The sequence below is a fragment of the Dermochelys coriacea genome, chromosome 18, assembly GCF_009764565.3.
Source record: "Dermochelys coriacea isolate rDerCor1 chromosome 18, rDerCor1.pri.v4, whole genome shotgun sequence".
Classification (NCBI taxonomy): Eukaryota; Metazoa; Chordata; order Testudines; family Dermochelyidae; genus Dermochelys; species Dermochelys coriacea.
Genome location: NC_050085.1, coordinates 19987354 through 20009516, shown reverse-complemented (window position 1 = coordinate 20009516; position 22163 = coordinate 19987354). Strand labels below are relative to the sequence as shown.

The following is a 22163-nucleotide window of genomic DNA, read 5'->3' as shown; positions in this document are numbered from 1 at the left end:
GCACTAAAGAGAGAACATCTTGGAATGGTTAGTAAAGAAATGCTTGCAGTTGATCAAATCAATTTTTGCTTCAGGGAAAAACTTTTTTTTAACAGAAAATTCCATTTGTTAAACTTTAAATGGCTGTTTTACCTTTTTTCACATGCAGTGAGCACTGTATTCTCTTCCTTCCCTTCTTTGTTTCATTGATAGCAGAGACAATCTTTCTTGTGTAGTTTTCATAGAGGTTTAGGGCAAGTATGTGGATAAATATGGCTCTTACCATTGGGAATATGAACGCTCTCTTGTCCATGGGACTAGTTACACGTTGACAATGAAATGTACACAGTATAATTATACTCTGCATTTCATCCATAGATTTCAAAGTGCTTCTCAAAGTTTGGGTAACAATCTTCCTATTCAACAGATGGAATAACTGAGTCGCAGAAAGTAAGAGCAATATTTTCAAACTTGGGTACCAGAGTTTAGGCACTTTAAGTGGCCTGTTTTTTTTTTTTTTTTTTTTTTTTTTTTTCAGGTGCCCTATGTTGGGCACCAATGTTTGAAAATGTTGGTCTGTGACTTGTTTAAGGTATCAGTGAATCTCGGATCTCGTGACTCCCAGTTATAGTCTTATTGCCCTAGACCACAGCTGGTCCTCAAGTGACATATCTGAGCTGGACAGGAGAACCTATGGATTTTTGTGTACTTGTACTCCACAGGTGCATTAAGAGGCTGAAGATATGTGCTTTGTCTACTCAAGAAGCCTGTGTGCCCACTAGAAGACCTTCATTTAGTCTGGTATTTCTTTTATGAAAATACCTCTTTTTCTTTTTTTTTTTTTTTGTAACAGTTGGTTACAGACTTGTGACTTACGTAATGTACTGGGTGTGCAGTCTGAACCTATCAAATCCTCAATATCATAATGACCATTTTATTTATTCATTATAAATGAAGTAACATACAGAGAAGATATATGGAGAAATGTGTGCAGTAATAGTAAAGTGTGCTCCGAGTGTCCACGTGAGTACATGCCATAGTAGTAAAACAGATATTTAATAGAACTTTACAGTAAAATTTGTCATAAATGGCTTCTCCAGGGATGGACAGAATGAGGGGGGATAAAGAAGAATTGTACCTGGTACAGTTGCAGATATTTTGGAACTGTTTTAAGATTGGAATTGCATAATAAAGATCATGATCTCTTGTATAGGTTTCTCTGCAATAGTGAACAGTAAATGTCTTTGAGAAAATACTGACTGCAAAAATGGTACCTTTTTTTGGCTATATATGCTCCATAGGTGTGTTCAGGATGCTCTGATTAAAAATGTAATCCCAACATGTTCTAGTTCTATTTTAATCACTTTTCCTGTCTGTAACCATACTGTATCTGGATATACCTTTTGTGAGTTTTTTGGGTTTTCATATACATTTATTTATTTAAGCTTAGAAGCTACCAAACAGCACAAAAGCCAATGAAGTTCTTGGTTAGAATAATATACATTATTTGCTTATTTATTCCAAACTGAGTATTATCATCTGGTGTCCAAGCAGTTAGCTCGAGGTGCATTCCATCCCTTCCTGTGCAGTGGAACTAGTGTGGTCCTTCTGCATGAGAAGGCAGGCTGTTGGGCACCGATGTGGGGTTCATTCTGCACTGCTCTAGAGGGCAGAGCAGAGAGAGGGCAGGTAGCTCCTTTACCGTCTCATTTCCCTCATGGAGTGGAGGCTGAAACAGAGCAGAAGTTAGAGTGCCTCTACAGCCTGTGGGGAGACTTGCTTTCTTGCCCCCTCATGGAGTTCACCTGACCTGTGTACTTGGGTTGACTCAAGCAGCAGGGATTTGCCCTATACTGGGGGGGCCAAGACTGTTAATGTGGGTGCAGGGCAGGAGAGCATCATGCAGGGGACTTGGACACTGGCACCCTTGGTTCTACCTATTCTTTTCCTGTGGCACATACTTCTCCTGTGGGCTGTAATGCTTTGGTCTAATTTTAATTGTTGGTTTAGTGTGCAGCTGCAGGTTGATGTTGGTCACCTGTGACATACAGGAGGTCAGACTAGGTGGCCCCTTCTGGCCTTAAACTGTATGACACTTCCATATCCAGTAGGTACTTGGTCAGGAGGCCAAGTCAGTATTACAACTATAAACTTGGATGCTTGACTATAACTCGGAACTTATCATTCAGAGCTTGTATTAAGTGGCCGGTGTGTGTGTGTGAGAGAGATGCTGGATTGGATTAAGGGAGGAACAGAGACAAGTGCAATTAATGGTGCAATTAATAGGAGCAAGCAGCATGTCACTATTGCAATTGCTGTAGAGGAATGTAAGTGGACATGGTGTTGGTATTTTTAAAGTAAATCTTGTATCCAGAACAGCCTAATGATGTATTTTTGTGTCTGGAAGCCAGCAATTGTGGTGGTATAAAACTTGATTATCAAAGGTCAGTCTAGTGTAGGGGTTCTCCAACTTCATTGTACTGCAACTCCGTTTGGACAATAAAAATTACTACATGACCCCAGGAGGAGGGACAAAGCCTGAGCCAGCCCAAGACCTGGGGAGGTGGGGGCTAAAGCTGAAGCCCAAGGACTTCAGTCCCAGGCAGGGGCCTGTAATTTGAGTCTTGACACCCAGGACTGAAGCCCTTGGACTTCAGCTTTGGTCCTGGGCCCCAGCAAGTCTAAGCCAGCCCTGGTGACCCCCATTTACACAAGGTTGGGACCCACAGTTTGAGAACTGCTCATCTAGTGGATATTAAGTACTCTTAAAATTAGCACTATAGGTCCTTGCAGAGCTGTCCCTAGGGGACGGCAAATCGGGGCAACCACTCCAGGCCCCATACTTTGGAGGAGCCCTACGGGTTGGTGTGTTGGCCTGCGCTGCATGGGTGTTGGGTGAACCACTGGCTGGGGGAGGCTACCCCCAATCCTGCCCCTTCCACCAGAAGGAGAGCGCACGATGGCAGCGCTGTAGCCTCCCCCAGCAGCCCTGGAGTGCTGGGAGGAAGAGTGGCATGGCCCTAGCCCAGCCCCCTGGAGCCCCCGGAGGCCCTGTGGGGGCGGAGTGTGGGCAGAGCCACACTTGGTTGTTTGGGGAGGCACTGCCTCCACTACCCACCCTTGGCACAGTTGGTCCCGGAAGCGACGTCACTTCCGCCCCAGGCCCCGTACCTCCCCCCAGGGACAACCCTGGATCCTTGATTCATAAGAAGCTAAATAGGAGAGTGATGAGCAGTTAAACTAACGTCCTCCTCTCCCTCTTGCACTCTTTTTTTTCTTTTTGCTTGACATGAAAAGAGGCTTGGGGGCCTAATTGGTTGTTTCTCTTTCCTGCTAACTAGAAACCGTGATTCAACTTCTGAGTGATGTCTTTAAATCTCTTTACAAGCTTCCTTGCTCTTTAAATTTATTCTTGTGATGCTCTCTGTAGAGGTTGGTGTATTTAAAAAAAAAAAAAAAAAGTCCTTTTTGTTTTGGGCCTTTCCTGATGCTTCTCTGTGGAGGTGACAGGATTCTTTGAAGTAGAATTTTAAGCATTTCAGTTAGGACACGGGAGCAGCACTAGAATTTACAGTTTGCTCTATGTACTAGGTGTGATAGTGGCCACACCCAGGTGGTCAAGTGCTGGATCTTACTTAATGGCAAAAAATGCATTTTAGTAAAATTGCTGTAGAAACATTTAAAAAATGGCACAGCTGATCAGACTAGTGGTCCATTCAGCTTGGAATCCCATCTCCAATGGTACCAGTTGCTTCAGAGGAAGTTGCAAGAATACCTATCCTGGACAACTGTAAAGTAAACTAACCATGGTGGAAGCTCTCCCCAACTCGGGCAGTGGTTGGTTTATGCCTTGAAGGGAGATACTTCCTCTAGCTTCAGGATTGTTGTAGACCAGCCAATGTAACTGTAGACATAACCATACATATTCTAGGTTTTATTTTTTCCCTTTTGCTTGGTGGAAGGGTTAAAATCAATACGAAGAGTGATGTGGTTAAAAACTGTACTAGGCCTATTTTGCTATTGTTTGTAAGATTTGGTGGTGCTGTGATAATTTCAGAAAAGATTTCTTGGTGTCCCACTGTACTGTACCTTTCACTTTGTTGTAGTATCCCCTTGTTATAACAAAATATTTGAAAAGCTAGAAAAATTTATATTGGGAAAATATTCCTCTCTTCAAATATAAATGCAAAGGTTCACATGGCACACTGAAGACATGTCTGGTGTTGCTGCCGTTGCTATGGTAGAGTAAGTATTTGTTTTTAATTGAATAATCTGCAGATGGTAATGCAGAGTCTCTATAATACAGGCTGTGACCTTGACACACGCTGTGGAGAGGCCTGTTTTGTAGCTGACTGCTTCCTCTGTGGTTCCCAAATTCTACAGATACATGAGTCTCCAAAAATACCCCGAACACTATGTAAATGGTTCATAATTAGTCTTTTGAAAATTAAGGCCTTCCAATTACACAACGTGTCACTTTTTTGTTTGTGGTTGAGAAAGGGGAAATTAAAATGAAAATTGGTTAGCTCAGGTCAGTATTTTTTTGAAACTGAAAAATAAAGTGAGTCAGTAATTAGTAATCTCATCCCAAGAAATGCAGCATCACTCTTAAAATGACATGCTGTTTCCTATTCTCATATCATTCACTAAGAACCTAAATACAAGAAGAATTTCTCACCTCTTGCCAGCCTATGTATTTCACGTTCTTCCAGATTCCTGTGATGGTTTAGAAATCTCACAAATCTGTGCAAAAATGATTTCCTAATACACATTGGCAGTCATGATGCTAGCTCTTGCACTACTATCAGCATTTAATAATATGAATGTAAATTTTAATATTGTTGGCCATGTTAACTTCCTGCTTCTTTTATACATCTTATCAACACTGTATTGCTATGTGCTTCCATTACTAAATCGGAATAAATATCATTGACTGAAAAGTAGAGATGGGGTTTTGTTTGAGGGACCTAACACTCCTAGCAATTGGAGCTCACAAATTTCCTTAATTAAACCCACAGAAATAAGGAAATGAAAGGATAAAGCTAAACTGTAGTGACTGACTCCTCTCGTTGTGCCTAAATGTTGCAGTGCACACATGTAGGTTCAGTTTTCTATAGAGTCTTGCACATTAAGGTTAGTTACATTGGTCTGGATCCTCAAAGGGTCAATTTCAGCGGAAGCTAGGAGCTTAAAATACCTCTGGGGATCTGGGCCATACTTCCAAAGTGTAGGACTGGGGATCTAGTTTGTTATAGCTCCCAAGTTCACTTGCATTTTTAATAACCTGATCTCCTAAGCACTCTACATATAGCCCAGGGTTTTGTTGCCAGAGTCCTGGACCAGGTTGGGCACTGTCTCCTTTTAAAACAAAACTAAAAAGCTTCAAGGTAAAGTGGCATATTAGACAAAAGTCTGGAAGAGGACTGGGTGTGTGGCTTTGTTGGAATCTCCAGGCTTTGGGCAAACAGGAGTGCCAATCTCCATGTGTCCTGGATAATTCTGTATACTACAATACAACACAACTTCATTATTTTATAATGACTTCTATATAAACTCTACCTGAAAACATTTTACAGAACTAAATAAAACAAAAAGAAAAGGAGTACTTGTGGCACCTTAGAGACTAACACATTTATTAGAGCATAAGTTTTCGTGAGCTACAGCTCACTTCATCGGATGCATTACATTAAATAAAACAGGATCCTATATATCTTTTAAGTTTGAGGCTGTTTTTAACTTGATCAATTATTACAATACCTAATATGTGAAGGGCATTACAGAAGGGTTATACATTAATTGGGAAAAGAGGTTTTTTTAATAAAACATAAGTGCAATCTAATATAGAGACACTAAGATTTAAGTAGAACAGTTTTGTTAGGAAAAGTTTTGGTTCCATGTTCCAGTTTGTTTTAATGTGAGACCCACCCAGTATGAAAAGTTTAGTGTTGAATTAGATTCTCTGTATGCTTTTTTTGGTCTGCAAAGATAAACAAATACTTCCCTGTCTTTCCAACAGCTGCGGATAACTGTCTGGTCCTTGTGTACAAAATCTGTGTCTTATATCAAGTATCCCAAAGCTTGTCAGCACGGTGAGTGTATCCTACTAATATAGGAAAAGTATTTTTAATATGGCAATAAAGGAAAATGGAATTTACATATAATCAAGCATACATTTATGGTCGGGGTGTATTCAAGTACCTTTCTGCTGATGCTTGTAGATCACCTTGGAGGGATACTCGTATCTTATTTAAGGTACGTCCACATGCATGCCCAGCTAGCACGGGTATAAATAGCAGTGTAGACAGGGAGGTACAACTTAGGCAAGTAGAGTGACCTACACACCTGAACCCTAGGGTGTATATCTACACATCTCTCTACATACCGAAGCAGTGTCTTCCACATCTACACTACTATTTTTAGCAATTAATGTCCAGCTGCCAGAGCTTTCTCCACCTCATTGAAAGGCTCTAGTAGAGAGGAGGCAGAGGGGAAAGGCTCCAGCAGCTCCCTGCTGCCAGAGCCATTAGCTATACACCATGGTGACAAGTGTGGACACAGCCTGCCTTATACTGGGGTGTGTAGCTACGTGTACCCTACATGTCCCCACAAATATAGACAAGGTCTTGCTGAGCTCAGTACCAGTGCACTACCATTACTGTTTGTGTGAACCATGGGAGCTAATCTGCAGGGAGCTAATCTGCAGTCATCATAGTCTTACTAGGAACGAGAAATAAATATTACATTTAGCATATGCACCTGTCCAACTTCCAAACACCAATGAAAAAGAAGAGATACTGAACAAAACCACTGCCAAGTCTGCTAGAAATCGGTAATATAGTAGGTTTCAGAGTAAGCAGCCGTGTTAGTCTGTATTTGCAAAAAGAAAAGGAGGACTTGTGGCACCTTAGAGACTAACAAATTTATTTGAGCATAAGCTATCGTGAGCTAAAGCTCGGTGAACTGTAGCTCACAAAAGCTTATACTCAAATTTTAGTCTCTAAGGTACCACAAGTCCTCCTTTTCTTTTTAGAAATATAGTATTTCATGTAGCTAGTATAGCTAGATTGGATTGTGATACAAACCCAGAACAAAAAATGTGGAGTATAAGTATCCCCTCTCATTGCTCATCTTTTTGTTACGCAACTGTATTCAGTCCTCATATACATGTATATAACGGTGACAGACTCTGGGATCCTGCACAGAGGCTCAAGGCTCCTTAGAGTCATCTTAACGTCGGATGTTTGAACCATGTAGGAAGATTGAGTATTTACCACTGAGTCAGTAGCAGGTATATTTTATTTCCTGAAGACAGGATGGAAGAGGCTGAAATATCCCTCTTGCAGAAGCAAAGGGAACTAGGGTGGGAACAGAAAATTCTGTAGGGAAAATACCGGGTACAGCCAAGCTTGGTAAGGGAGATCTGAGATTGAAACTTCTTATATTACCATGAAGGTCAAAACCTAGGAAGGAGGTAAGATTGGCCTATGTACAGTGTATATCCTCTTCAGAGAAGGGTGGGAATTCCATCTGTTTACAGTTTTTTAGATTATAGTCTCTTTGGGACAAGTATTTTGTGTGCTTGAGTCTCAGTGAAGTGCCTAATACGCTTTTTGGGCATCTAATAGGTATTCCAAAATGACTTTCAATCATCATTCACATTTTTCTGAATAAATTCTTACTTCCAGCTGATTTGGCTCATAATTGTTTTCAGCTCTAGTGCTTTAATAGGGCCAGTTTCACAAGTGTGTGTGTGTGTGTGTATATATATTTATTATTACTGGTCTGGATTGTATTTTCTAATCTCTCTGGCAGGAATAGCCTTCACGAAGGATGGTCGCTATATGGCGTTAGCAGAGAGGCGTGACTGCAAAGACTTCATTAGCCTCTTTGTATGCAGTGACTGGCAACTACTGAGGGTAAGACATGTCCTTGCCTTCCACTGCTATTGCACAGATTTAAAGTGTACTCTGCATAGCGTAGAGTACAACTATATTATTGAACAACTCTAATGCTCCACTTTAGACTCTGCAATACAGGGCATTTCCTCTGATGGCTTCTTTGTTGGTCTGCAGGTATGTGGGAAGGCAGAAAAATTCTGCTTAGGAAACCACATACATTAATGATAAAGCACTACTTTTTTTTTTTTTAAACTGTGAGAAGCGTTCAGATGTTCTGGCTTAATCTGAGTAATCATGCTGACAGTAAAATACATTGCAGAAGCCCCATGATCACAACTTGCTTTTGCCAAAATGATGATCTGAACAAGTTACAACATAAGAGAATTTACGTTCTTTTTATTAGAAAGTGCACTTTGTTTCAAAAGATCTTGATTTTTGTATAGTTTGGTAGGAGAAAATAAGCAGTGAATGTAGTGTATTTCTATTTTATGCTTTCAGACATATAAAAGGATGTGCTAACCGCTAAGATACATATATATTTTAAATGTGTAAAGGTAATGTGATACTAATTTAGGATTTTATTTTTAAAGTCAGGTGCAACTGTACATTTTAAGTACAGTTTTAAAAACTGTTTCATTGTTTGTTTTGTTTTCTTTGCATTTGAGAAGCATTTTGACACTGAAACTCAAGACCTATCTGGGATTGAATGGGCTCCTAATGGCTGTGTGTTGGCAGTGTGGGATACCTGTCTGGAGGTATGAGAAAATATAGATTATTTCTGAAGATCTTGAACACTTAATTAAGGACTCCTGAACGTATATTAAGTAGAGTTTTCTGGCTGCTGCATAGAATGCAATACCTTTTAAAAATAAATAAATAAATAAAATGAAGGGCTTTAAGAAACAATTTGTAATATCGTACTTGGGTATTGGTGATGGGCGTTAAAACACTGTTGCTTAAATTGCCATATAAAGTCATTGTTACCAAATTATCCTACTTATATTTTTCCATAATTTAAGTATCTTTAAAAAAAAAAAAATTACCAACTTGGTTTTAAAAATTGCAGAAGATTCTAGTAACTATCCAAATAACTGCAGAATTAGTTTACAAGATAGAGAAAAGGGAAACTCCATTTTGAACATCTGTGCATTGAGATGGGGATGGTTTTTAAAAAGGAGTTACGTAGTCTGTTAGTTTTTAAGTGTCACTTGTCTTTAAATCAAATCAATTTGTGTTGCAGTATAAAATCTTGCTGTACTCCCTTGATGGCCGTCTGCTCTCCACATACAGTGCATATGAATGGTCACTGGGTATTAAATCAATTGCCTGGAGTCCTAGCAGTCAGTTCTTGGCGATTGGCAGCTATGATGAAAAGGTAAAAAAGGAATTTAAACCCATTCAAGTTAGTTGCAAAATGTTGTCATAGCAGTCCCCTCTTACTACCTTACTACTTGCCTTGAAATAGGTGCGTATCCTGAATCATGTGACTTGGAAGAAGATTACAGAGTTTGAACACCCCGCGACCATTGCTAACCCAAAGATAGTAAGTACAGAATGGGGACCCTTTGGATTCTTAGTAGCAGTTTGTTTTGATATCTTTTTGGTAAAAGCTTTTTTACCTGGACTGAAGTCCTGCTGATTTGCAAATGCTGCTAAGGAAATTGAAAAATGTTGAGAAGTAGGGAAAATAGATCATTTTTAGTTGACTTCTTTCAGTGAATTCTCTTCTCTTTTTTCCCCTCCATCCCCCTTTTCTCTATGTAAGGGAGTCATGGATAATTATTAAGTACTCTTATCTTCTGATAGAGGTGGTGGCTGTGTTTACAGACTGGGTTTGCATATGGTGGTGTACCCAAGTGCTCGGAAGCTGAACATGAATGAGAATTTTGTATATCTTAGTGCTATACAATTTGCTATATGTGAATAGTGTTGGATTTGATTTGAAGTGTCTTACGATGACACCTAGTTTCATATGTATAGGCAAATCTAGCTCACTTAATGAGCATTTTCTGTAAATGTTTGTTAAAAATCTTGCACATGTGAAGAGTCTGTGGCCACTTTTTTTTTTTTTTTTTTTTACAGTTCTCAGCAGGGAGAACTGTATATTCTATTTCAAAATCATAGGCTCTTTCTGTCCCCACCCCCTGTGAGGAAGAATCTCCATTGGTAGTAATAATATTACATAGCCAATAGAAGGGACGGAGCAGGTCTGACATGTTGTATTAAGGATCAGTGTTTGTGGTGTCAGACTTAGATTTATATGAATATTTTTAATTTATCATTGCTGCTTATCAAGAAATCTGGCAGGCAGAATATGCTTTAGTAAAATGTCTCCTTGCTAGAAAACAGTTTTAGTTCTGTGGTAGCTGTCTTCATTATTGCTCTTTATTTTCTCTTCTGGTCAATGTGACTCAAGCATTCTAGATATAAATCTGGCTGCCAGACTAAGTGTTGCAACACCCAAATGTATCCGTTATCCTTCAAATTCAGAATTAAGAATAAAAATCTAAACTTGAGAGGCAGAATGAGAATCAAATTAAATAGTTCAGCCCCTTTCCATTGGAAAGGAGAGCTCCAATTTAGTCACATTGTTAGCATTTCATCACTGTTTCCTTTAGCATTATCCCATTAACATTGCTTGTTTGCAGTGGTTCTCAAGGGCATGGAATGAAATATTGCATGTCCTGCTGTATTAAAAATTGCAGTTATATTACCAAATTTACCTTCAGTTGGTAACGGATGGGAAGGTGCATTCTGTTTGACTCATTCTACATAGGCTCTCAAATGACAACGATTGGATTATTTGAAGTTCCATACAATGTCCATTTCTGAATTACATAATTGCTTTTTCTAATTGTGGGCCCAATTTTCAAATATGGCCACCATCAGATCTCAAAATTTAGCATTTCCATGCCCAAATCTGCCTGCTGCCAGTGTACAATAGCAAAGAGCATTGAGAAACACTGTACATTTAAAATGAATGTGCCTTAGGGCTCATTTTGAGCATGGGATGTGGAGGACTCGACAAACTAGGTTCAAATCTTGCTAGGCCCTTTTGTGAAACTGTCTTCTCCTTCTGTGTAGATTGTATATAAGGAAATGGAGAAATCCCCAAGAGTTGAAACAGAGAGCCTTGCTTTCCCTCCAGCCAGAGCACAAGCCAGCTCTCTCTTCAGCACACAGAGTAAATGTAAGCAAACTAAAATGGACCACTTTAGAATACCTGTGATGTAAAATATTGAAGCCTTGTAAATCAGTATTGTAGCATACTTTGCCTCTGAAGGCAGGGGCAAACCGTAGGTTGCTAAGGGGAAGCCCGTTCAATTAAATGCAAGACTTCAAAGGACATGTTTTCCTCAGCTAGAAAGGATGATGGTTGCAGAATGTGGCTAAAGGTGAAGATCTTAACTTAAGGGCAATGAAGGGCTCCAGGAGAGGCATGGCAAACTCTTGGGGGGACAGACAACCCGCCCCTTCCCAATGTTTTATTTGTGCAAAATGTGCCTCGGAACAGGGTGATTTTTGGCTGGTTTAAGTCTCTGCAACAGTGATATTTCTTGTCTAGAACTATATTAACTGCTGCAGATGATGCAGAGTATACTCAATCTTATTGTAGAGGCTTCAATCAATGGGAATTTCCACACTTAAAAAAAAAATTCAGAAGATGCAACAACTTAAAGCCTCTCTAACTGCCTGTACTGATCAGGTGGAGAAACGGGTGGCTACATCAGGAAGGGTACATTATTTTTATCAAGTTCTGACCATGAATTTTTTTTTAATATTTCTAATTTAACACCTTTACTTTTTCAGACAACAGTCCCTGATCTCTTTAATATTACTGATATTTGAGTGTCAAATATCGGCATATACTATTATAGTGCTGAGCAATCACTAACTAGTTCAACTTCATTATTCCCTTGCCTTACGAGTGTTAATATGAGATTTCAGAGTAGCAGCCGTGTTACTCTGTATCCGCAAAAAGAAAAGGAGTACTTGTGGCACCTTAGAGACTAGTCTCTAAGGTGCCACAAGTACTACTTTGCCTATATGTGAGATGTTATAAAACATGGGTCGGAGTTAGGAGATCTTGGTTGTATTTATAGCTTTGTCTCAGACTCTTCTGTGTACCTGTTTTTCCTTCTGTAAAAAGGAGAAATACTATCTGACAGGTATGTTGAGACAAAGTTTGTAAAGATCTTTGGATGGAACATTTTACAGAAGTGCAATATATTACTATTTTTGGAGCTAACTGTTTTTAGAAATATTACCGCCATGTCCATATGGATTTGCTTGTTATAGTGCTTTTTATTTCAAATTTCAGATGACATTTCCCAGGTACCAGTTTCTTTACAGTATGTCAAACCGGTTGCTGATCGGGCAAATCCCAGAATAGGAATTGGAATGCTGGCATTTAGTCCTGATAACTGTTTCCTGGCAACCAAAAATGGTTAGTACCTAGTGGGCTATATTTTAAAGGAGAAACCCTTTTGGTTTTATCTAGGTCTTGTTGTTTCTGCTATAAATAAGTAAATTACTTAATTGTGAATTATTTGTATTCTGGCCGCAGCTAGAGGCCCCAGTTGGGATTGAGGCTAGCACTGTACACAACCTTTAGCATAAATCACTGAGCTGTGGGACCAGCTATTAATTGCTGCATGAATTCATAGCCTTGGCTTTAAGTACCATGTGCTAAATTATCTCCCTTTATATACCTTAGCTCACTATACTGTATACATAATCTTAGCTAAAACCCATCTCCGTTCCCCATACTGTGTACATAATCTTAGCTAAAACCCATCTCCGCTCCCCGCACAAAAGTCATTTTCAGAAATTTTCAAAATATTAGTAATTTTGCATTAGCAGGAACTGTGGGAGTTCTGGACTTTTCATCTAACCTTTTCCCTTGTAAATCTGGAGCTCTCTATCAGGATAGAGCATTCCTGGTGCTAAGGTGTTATCAATAAAGGGAAAAAAAAATAATCTTACAAAACTGGTGGAAGGGGGGGCTGAATCCAGTTCCAGCTGCGAAATGTTCACATGACAAAACTCGCCAATAGTAGCACCTCTACGTAGTTTTTAGAAAAGCCAGTGAAGGAAAGTTCTATAGATTGAATTACTCTTTTTGTCCCGGTGGCAATTTCCCCAAAGTGAGGACTAAGGCACATTGTTGGGGTACTGCTGTACTGTACTTAAGACTGCAAGTCCTCTGCACACATTCAACATTCACAGTGATGTCACCTTTCACCATTTCTTAAAGAGATAATGAGTTAAAGGTTATGAATCTTCAATGCTAGTTGCCCAGACTTTTCTGTACCAATGCTGCAAGCAGTAGATAGGTTACTGGTAGTGAAGCCCATTTAATGTGAGATATTGCAATGACATTGCACATAGTGTTATGTTTCTTATGGTATTCTAACCATTTCCCTGGCCATTTCTAACAGATAACATTCCTAATGCGATCTGGATCTGGGATATTCAAAAGCTGAAACTGTTTGTAGTCTTGGAGCAGTTGTATGCTGTTCAGTTGTTCCAGTGGGATCCACGTCAACCTCGACTTGCCATATGTACTGGGAATAGCAAAGTGTACCTGTGGTCCCCAGCAGGGTGCGTGTCAGTGCAGGTACCAATGGAAGGTAAGGCCACCTAAAACTACTGCTGCAAGTCAGAATCATTTATGTATTTTATTTATTTTTTTTTATATATATATATATACACACATACATACACACATACTATTAGTGATAGTGATGTTTTGACTGCTTGAAGTGAACAAACATTTTGGGTGCTTAGTCATATATTCCCTACGTTCAAGAGATTATGGAAAGAATGGCACATAAAGCTTACATCTAAGGTAATTAAGTTATTGCCCTAGCATGGTAATTTATTGACATGTAAATCAAAACACTTTAAGGCTTTGCTTTCATATCAGTTAATTTTATATGGAAGCTGTAGCTGTCTGGTATATCAAATGCCAAAATAAGAACTGTGTAGTGCCTACCATACTTTTTGTGGTGCTTTTGGAATTTTAATTAATTTTAAAGTACCCAAAAGTAACATGAAATCTGAACCTTAAATCTACTCCAAAAAGGCAGAGTTAAAGTTCCTATCTATCCTTTCCTCTATTCCAATATGCAGGTATACAGTAAGATCTTTCAGTGGACTGGCGTATTAGCTGGCTAATTGCTTTATAAATATCTTTCCTACTTGCAAGTTAATTATATTAAATATAACTTATTTCCTGTTTCTTGGCTTAGTCGTTCGTCCATGGAAGAATTTTACCTTCAGTGTCAGGTTGCAGATCTTTGCAACAGTGATCAATTTTGTGATATTTACTTGCATTAGAATATGGTCAAGCTCAACTACAATGGTGTATACAGTACAAAATTATGTTCACTTAAGCCTCTTATCTCTTACTGATGAAATTACTAAGCTACTCCAAGTAACAAAAGATTTTTGGAACAGAATTATTGTAACTCTTGATTTCTTGCTATTATTTCTTTAATTTGTATCTGCAGGTGCCTTCCAGGTCCTCTCGCTTTGCTGGCATTCTAGGGGGGACTCCTTGGCACTGTTGAGTAAGGATAATTTTTGCATGTGCTACTTGGAAAGAGAAGAGGTAAAAAAGAGCAGATAATAGAACTGCCCCCCCCCCCAGGTTAGAAAAGTCTACCTTGCAAATAGATCTTTAAAAAAATGCTACTATATCTATATGGAACAGATAAGAACGGGCAGGCCCTCATTGTTCAGCAGGAAGAGATTTTATACTAATAGAAAAATCTTATGTTTGGGGGAGTGTAAGAAGACTCCCTTGGGTGAAGTACTGTGATAGTTAATTGAAATGAAGTGTGTTCAACAAAGTAATTTAGAAAGCTCTGACTTTGCAACTAAAATTGTGGAAACTAAGTCTTGATTTTATGAAGTTTTAGGGTTCAAAGACTTAAACCTTATTTTGAACTTTTGTCAAAATATTTTAATATTTGTAAATAGTGTATAGAAGTTGTTTAATTTGTATAAATGTCAATAAACGTTTTGATAGCTTCTGCTAGTGTGGCTACAAACTATCAACCCAGCACTATCCTAAACAAGTGTAGAATCCTCTCTATTAATATTCTGAGCTGGAACTGAGGTTTGAAATGTACATATCACTATTGCTGTCACCCTGATTTCAAGTGGACAGTGACCGACTACATACCACTGTACATCAATCCCTAGTCCCCCAAGGACACAGGGTTCAAGAGAGAATAAAAGGCAATTTTCCCACTATTTTCATGGAGTAGTGTACAAATTCATAGACCAATCTTTGCATTTGGTCACTCAATACAGTGAGTGCTCTCTTCTATTAGAATGAAATGCATATAGTTGTTAGACCCTGAATACTTGTAAGTTTTGAATACAGAACAGTTACTGCAGTTCTGAAGAGTTATTTTATCATTTTAGCCATGAATAAGTGTTGAAGTCATCAAGTGCAACTGTGTGAGAAGCAGTTTGCTTTGCCAACTAAAATGTTAAGCTGGCATCATATCAGTGCCTGAACAGTGTTCCTCTAAATTATAGATGATTGTATAGAATACCATTTGAAAAAAGGACGGGTGAGATTCTTACCATGACAGTCTCCTCCTCACTCTCACCTCCTTTAGTTGTGGGAAGAGACCAGCAGAGGGGAGAGGTTTCACATAAGATATTTTTAAAGACACTTACTCCACATTTCTGTGATTATCAAATTGGATGGACTGGAAGTAGTGTAAGAATTCCATAATGACAGGGGAGAGGTGGTGATCCATCTTGATCAGCACCAGATGCTTCAAAGGAAGGTACAACAAATGCCTCAAATTGCTTACTACAGATTTTTTTTCCTTATCAGTTTGTGCTTGGTTTATGACCTAACGCATGAGGGTTTATATCCTTGCTTTAACATCTAGTGTTCTACCAACTAAAAACCAGAACAAAGATGGTTAAGTTTATCTTTACTCCAAGATTAACAAAAGCTAGACACTGATGTCTTAGAGCCCATATTGAAAAGAACATGAAGCTGGTTGCATTCCAGAGCCACATTCAAAAAACATGTACAGTTTTTAAAGTTAAAAGGTAAAAATATTTTAACATACCAATTCCATTGCTGCACAGCATATCACTAACATGTTGAGAGGCAAAGAAATGCTTCTGATAAAATTATAGATTAAGATGGCCTGTATAAAATTCATCGACAGTGAAATTTATCACAGTAATCTCATGCTATAGTTCTGTTCAGTATCTTTGTATACTGCTGCATTTACTTTCTACAAACTTAAAAGGAAGATTACATAAGACTGAAGTACAATACTATGACTAAAGCTTCCCCTCTCCCCAACAACTACATGGCCACACAAATTACAAAAACCTGACTTTTTGGTGCCATTCTAATCTGGTCCATATATTAATAAACAAAGCCACACAAAACCAAAAAACAAAATACACTTTTACTAAGAAAATATAGCTACTCAAAGTAGAATTCCCTTTTTAATTATAAAACTACCATTCCCATGTTGCATTAAAAGTAACTTCATAGGAAGGCAAAGATATCCTTTAACTGTCTTTTTGAAATTTTGGTGGCTATTCTATTTTAAGGTATTTAATAGATGGCTACAAAGAGAAGCTATAAATAAGATAAACTTGCAAATTATACAGATTCAGGTTTGATAGCTAAATGAGACCAGTGACATTACTCAAATGTCACTTCAACTTACAAAGTAACTGTTCAGTTCCACTGGTTAGAAAACATAACACTAGTTTTGATCAAATTAGCTGTCTTCGCTAAGAATGACAGTTCTTTAAAAGTTCTTGACACTGAATTAAATTCCTGAGATTACTGTAATTTAGACACTAGTACCTTAGCCAATATAAAATCAGTCTCAACTGCACATGAAATGATTTCATTGCAATTGAATCCTAATGTAAATATAGCTGTGGCATGAACATGCGATGTATCTACATTGGATAGTGATATGGAATAGTTGTCACAGATAAGTCACACTTAGTAAGGAAAGGCCTTTAACTAGAAAAGTAAGAAGAAATATCATTGCTCACTAGACTTGCATACAAATAGTGAGTGTGTTTAAATCTAGGATACTCTAAAAATGCAACTACCCTGTGACCATCTGAACTTATTCATGAACTTCATAACAGTAGTGCCTGTTCTGTGAAAGTCATTCATTCTGCAACTAACCAATCCTTTTTATCCATATTTTATTCATTTTTGTTGTTTTCTGCCATGTACTGAGTCCTCCCAACTCTTCCCCATAATACTAAACTCAAATTACTTTCCCTTTTAGTGGATTGATTACAATGAATTTAAAATCCAATTTTTCCTCTTGTCATGGAGTAGCCAAGCTTGGCCTCATTGTTGATGAAAGACATCAATCCCACGTAAGTTTCAATAAGAAGAGGACGCTCCAGCACTAGTATTCCATTGGCCCTCCCTGGCAATGGACACTCTTTATGGGCCTTCTTCACAGCTTGGATTAATTGAGTTTTAAAGTTTTCCAACTAAGGAGGGGAAAAAAAAACATTAAGTATACCTGCTTACTTTTGACCAACCTATTTTCCTATTTGAAAATCTGTTGCCAGATTGCTTACAAAGGCAGAATTATACAGAAAAAAGAGCCGCTGCTGCTGAAACAGAAGATTAACACATATAAAGTTGTAATTCTTATACATAAGACTACATACATCCTATAATTCCACATGCTAGCATTTACTGATGTGAGTAGTTTCAAATGAGAACATGCTTTCCTAAATGAGATGTTTGCATAAAGATCAACTATAACAGTAATTTTTATAATAAATGCTTAGCTCTACAACTGTGTCCACAACTGAGTTTACTCTAAGGGCTCTCCTTTTTAAAAAAAAAAAAAAAAAGCCACTGAAATGTGTGTGCACATAGGAGTAGTATATATTTTGTAACTACACATAATTTACTAGGATTCTTCTAGAATAAGGTACAAACATTCCAGGTAAAGCCTAGACCTCTTCCCAGGAAAGAAGGTTGATAAAACCCTACCTGCTGTTTTAAGGAAATATTTTCCTTTCAGCTTCATTTTTTTTGTAAATTTGGAAGTCATTGCAATCTTTCACTATATGAACATGATTTGAAGAATCAACAAGACTTGCCCGATGACTTCTAGCAACAGGCAAGCAGCAGCACTACCCTGCTGAAATAGATGGAGAGCATAGAAAAAGCTTGGCCAGTCTCTTTACATTTATTCTCTGCTTCCATCATCAAGTCCTTTTCAAAAGAAGGTAAATTTGTAAGAACTGTATCCAGCTTAAATCATCATGCTTTGTGTCTAATACAGTATAGAAAACTTCCTTACTTGGCAAAGGGATGCAATCTTCTCATCAGCATTTGCCATTGGATGTTCCGTAAAAGTAGCATAGGGCACATTTGTGGACCATGGATTCCATCGGTTTATGAAGGATGCACGGCTTTGCTTATCCCATTGAATTCGAATACCAGTGCCTTCTCGCCTAACAAATTTGAAGACACCACATAGTTGATAGGGTAGGCCTTGAAGCTCTTTATAGAACAGGTTAATTTAGCTTTTTGGAAACATTTCTGAATACCTTAAAGAAAACTAAAGTCCATTTTAGAATAAGTTTTTTCTTAGATAGTAAACAATATCAGCGTAGTTGAAAATCAATTATTTATACCAGCTCCAAAATTAAGATTGTTTAAATGACAAGTTGTATGAAAGATTGTGTTAAAATTAAACAGGCGAGTCTTCCACATTTATATTCATGCAGCCTAATACATTCTAGTATATGGTCTATGGTAAGACTAATACTCAATATAATCTGATTTACTTACAAGTTTCTAATATAATGCTAATACTGAACAATTAAAATAAAATTACAGGACTGCTTACAAAGACTTCCCCCAAATAAAGTATAGTCCATGTTAAAAAATATTTCAGGAGTAAACTGTTTTCAATTTAAATGGTAACTGTTTAAGAATTTTGCTTCCCTGCTGATCAACCAATTTTACTATTTTTTTAATTACAGCAAAATCAAAACTTTAATACAAAAACTGAAAGGCTATCAAATTTAAAAAAATAAAAATCAAAACTTACTTATTCAGTGATTTAGGTGGGAACTCAAATTCTCCAACAGAAATAGTGTCAACTGCACTGAGTGATATTCTAGTAACGTGCTGGCACTGCAAGCTGATGAAGTCATATTTACAGATCAGAAGGGACCAGTCAGTGATAAGAACCAGACGCTCCTTCTCATTGTTCCAGTGGTCAACTCTTGTAAGACAAACAGAAGATTACCAGAGTTTTTACTATCCTTTTAGTAGTTTGACTAAAACATGTAGTAGTTTAACTAATACAATAGCAACGGAGAATTTAAGCAACAGCAGTATTATTCTGTAGAAAATTAAAATGGTGATGCTGTATTTCCCATTCATTGCTATTTTTTATATAGGATTGACAAGAGTCTGAAAGCATGTTTCAAATACACAGAATATAGGAAAAACTAGTAACAGACTTTAAGATTAAGGGAAAAGCTTCAGATGAATATATAAGCAGTTTGTACTGTCTTAATGCTTGCACAAATCTACAGCTTTTTTTTTTTTTTTTTTTTTTTTTTTTTTTTTACAATAAAGGCCAACGAATTCTCATATAGCTTACTGTTTTGCTGGAAGTACCAGTGACCATGGGCCATGTTTCTATATGCATTGGGGAAACAATTGCCTCCATCCCATCAGTGTCTCTCCATTGCTGGCTCTTTAGTACTTAACTATTGTAGCAATCTAGAGTAAACTATGGCTTTCACCCTCACCACCACTGAGGGGGCACTGACTCGTTAGAAGATTCAAAACAGTGGATTAAAATGCAGCTTTAGTAGATGGTAGAATTGGTGTTTTTCTCTGAAAATAACAAAGAATTTTGTATGATGGTTTAAAAAGAGTCACTGTTAAAGTAAAGCTGACTACACCAAAACTGCTCCCCTCTTTAAAAAAAAAAAACCACCACCCCACAATCCTAATTCATAGGCTAGGTAGCCAACCAAAGCATAGCTGAACTCCAGGTGCTTACATGTCTTACTGACCTTCTGCCAGTTCAGCTCTTACTAGCAGGTACAGGATTGAAACTGACAACTTTCCTTGGTCTGTGAAGTGCCTAGAGCTGAGGAACCCTGGAGTTGAGCACACAGCTACATTTTGATCCCTCCTGACACAGTTTAGGAGTGATACAGGATATTAAAATATAGATTGCAATAATTTGTGTTTAATAGGACATAGGACTAATTTTGGAGTCTTACCAAGATTGAGAATCCTTCATTCAAACAATTAATAGACTTGGCTTTATCAAAAGCCCAAGCAATGATATATTCTATTCCAATACTAAGACATCAGGTGGTGAGGTAATATTTTATTGGGCACACCTATACTGCATTCCAGAACTAAGACATTTACCAGGTTTAAATTGATCAAAAGAAAGCAGGTAAATGAAGCAATTGTATTAATAAATCAGATGGTGGACCAACAGAGGAGAGTTCAGGATATATTGGCAAATATGGGATTTTAAGTGATTTGTAAAAGCATTTTACAAATATTGTCAATACAATAATATATAAAACATGCAGTAAAAAGAACTTGGTTTTAAGATAAATGTTGCTGGATGAACTGTATACGAAAGATTTTCTGTCAGATTTGCACAAGAAAGCTTTACTCCAACTACTTCTGAGTTTCAAACAGCTAGCAAAAGCATTTGTAATAGGTGTGCAGATCCAGGAGAAAAATCTTGTCCTGGAAAGTTCCATTTGTCTATTAGTACTGTTACTTACTCTGTTAGCAACCACACGCTCTGCACCTCTCCATCTTCAGTGGGCATCACAACAACACGAATCTCATTTACTGCCTGTTCTATAGTTCCAGGCTAAATCAAAGAGAGAATCAGGTTTTATATTTCTCTAGTTACGTATTCATGTTTGAAACTTCTTGCCAGAGTCATGCTGTTTTACATTTCAGCGGGTACTGAAACTGAGTTACGCTATAGCACCTATCTACCAGGACCACGGCTAGAGATCTGAGAGGCAAAGACCTAACAGATTATTGTAATCATCTAGCAGGGATCAGGTGGTTGCTCCCTCTTGTCTCCCCCTGGCCTTTCTCTAGCTCAAGCAATGGGACCTCCACTACTTCCTTTGAAAGATTTGATATTCTAACTGGCCTCTCACTTCTAAACCAGTCTGGAGTTTGCTACCTCTTGCCCCTGTCAACAGAACAAACACCACATTTACATTTTTTTGTGATCTAGGTTCCCAAACCCTGTTCTCAGAGATTGGGTTAAGCTCTGGCAGGGGCCTCTGGGAATTAGGAAATGAGAAAGTAACTACTTTCTCTAATTCCTTGAGAGCCACCTGCATGATCTATACCCCATGGAGAAAGCTATGGCATGAAAGCGGCTCACTGCACTCTCACTCTTGGGAACAAAGGCCAGGATTGCTGGAGTGGGATAGAGAGGAAACAGACGAGCATAATTTATATCACCAGGAAGTGTGGAGGAGGAAAGGAGGCAAGGTACTGAAACATTCCTGGCCCAGAGGGCCTTCCCCCTGGCCTCTCCGCGAGGGCGAACAGCAGGGTGCTCGGGGTATGGTTTTCTCATTGAAACCGAACGGGGGTTTCTAAACAATCATTTAGTACAGCAAACCCCTCCCGGCTGCGTCTGTCCCCAGAGGCGGCGGCGGCGGCCCCCGGGGGGCGGCGCACGAGGCCCAGAGGCGGCGGCGGCGGCCCCCGGGGGGCGGCGCACGAAGCCCAGAGGCGGCGGCGGCGGCCCCCGGGGGGCGGCGCACGAACCAAGCGCTGCTGGGCCGACAGGCGAGCGGGCTCCCCGTTTTGCCCTCGCTCCCCCAAGCCCGCGCAGGGGCAGGGCGCGCGGCTGTAGGCCCCGGGGGCGGCGGCCCCGGCCCGCACCCGGAACACGAAGTACTCCTTGAGGCGGCCGCCCCGGGTCGGGTTGCGGACGCTGAGGGGCCGCAGGGTCTGGCAGGGCGGCAGCGAGTCCCCGGGCGGGCTGAAGGGCACGTCGGCTTCGGCCGGCACCAGCAGCGCCGCCGCCCCGGCGGGGCCCCCGTCCGGGTCACCCTCCACCGCGTCCCGCAGCCGCAGCATCGCCCGCGGGTCCCCCGGCCTGGCCCGCCCCGCCCCGCCCCGCCCCTTCCGCTTCCGGCCCCCGCAGCCCGCTTCCGCTTCCGGCCAGGGGCAGAGTGGGGGATTCGGAGAAGGGGGAGGGGCTGGGC

General features: G+C 39.3%; 2 protein-coding genes across 3 annotated transcripts in view; one reads left to right on the top strand and one right to left on the bottom strand.

The window, feature by feature from the left end:
- The window catches only part of WRAP73 (WD repeat containing, antisense to TP73), a 29910-nt gene extending 13616 nt beyond the window's left edge, over positions 1-16294 (top strand). For both annotated transcript variants that reach the window (XM_038376426.2, XM_043499802.1), the window contains exons 4-12: positions 5996-6068; positions 7792-7895; positions 8546-8632; positions 9118-9252; positions 9343-9420; positions 10962-11067; positions 12199-12324; positions 13319-13510; positions 14393-16294. In XM_038376426.2, coding sequence (XP_038232354.1) covers positions 5996-6068; positions 7792-7895; positions 8546-8632; positions 9118-9252; positions 9343-9420; positions 10962-11067; positions 12199-12324; positions 13319-13510; positions 14393-14511 — 1020 coding nt within the window. In that variant the 3' untranslated portion in view covers positions 14512-16294. The remainder of the gene's footprint in view (positions 1-5995; positions 6069-7791; positions 7896-8545; positions 8633-9117; positions 9253-9342; positions 9421-10961; positions 11068-12198; positions 12325-13318; positions 13511-14392) is intronic.
- On the bottom strand, positions 15825-22075 carry TPRG1L (tumor protein p63 regulated 1 like). Its single transcript, XM_038376428.2, has 5 exons — positions 21838-22075; positions 20703-20794; positions 18983-19159; positions 18227-18380; positions 15825-17399 (listed from the first exon to the last, which is right to left on the bottom strand). The coding sequence occupies exons 1-5, from the start codon at positions 22033-22035 to the stop codon at positions 17205-17207; spliced, it is 816 nt and encodes a 271-aa protein (XP_038232356.1). The 5' UTR covers positions 22036-22075; the 3' UTR covers positions 15825-17204.
- Between the last annotated feature and the right edge of the window lie 88 nt (positions 22076-22163).

Excerpts from the sequence above, each read along its gene's own strand:
- TPRG1L (XM_038376428.2), bottom strand. The coding sequence starts at position 22,035 with ATGCTGCGGCTGCGGGACGCGGTGGAGGGTGACCCGGACGGGGGCCCC. Across the intron at positions 20,795-21,837 it reads AGGAGTACTTCGTGTTCCGG|CCTGGAACTATAGAACAGGC; the intron begins GTGCGGGCCGGG and ends TCTTTGATTTAG. Across the intron at positions 17,400-18,226 it reads AGATTGCATCCCTTTGCCAA|TTGGAAAACTTTAAAACTCA; the intron begins GTAAGGAAGTTT and ends TCCCCTCCTTAG.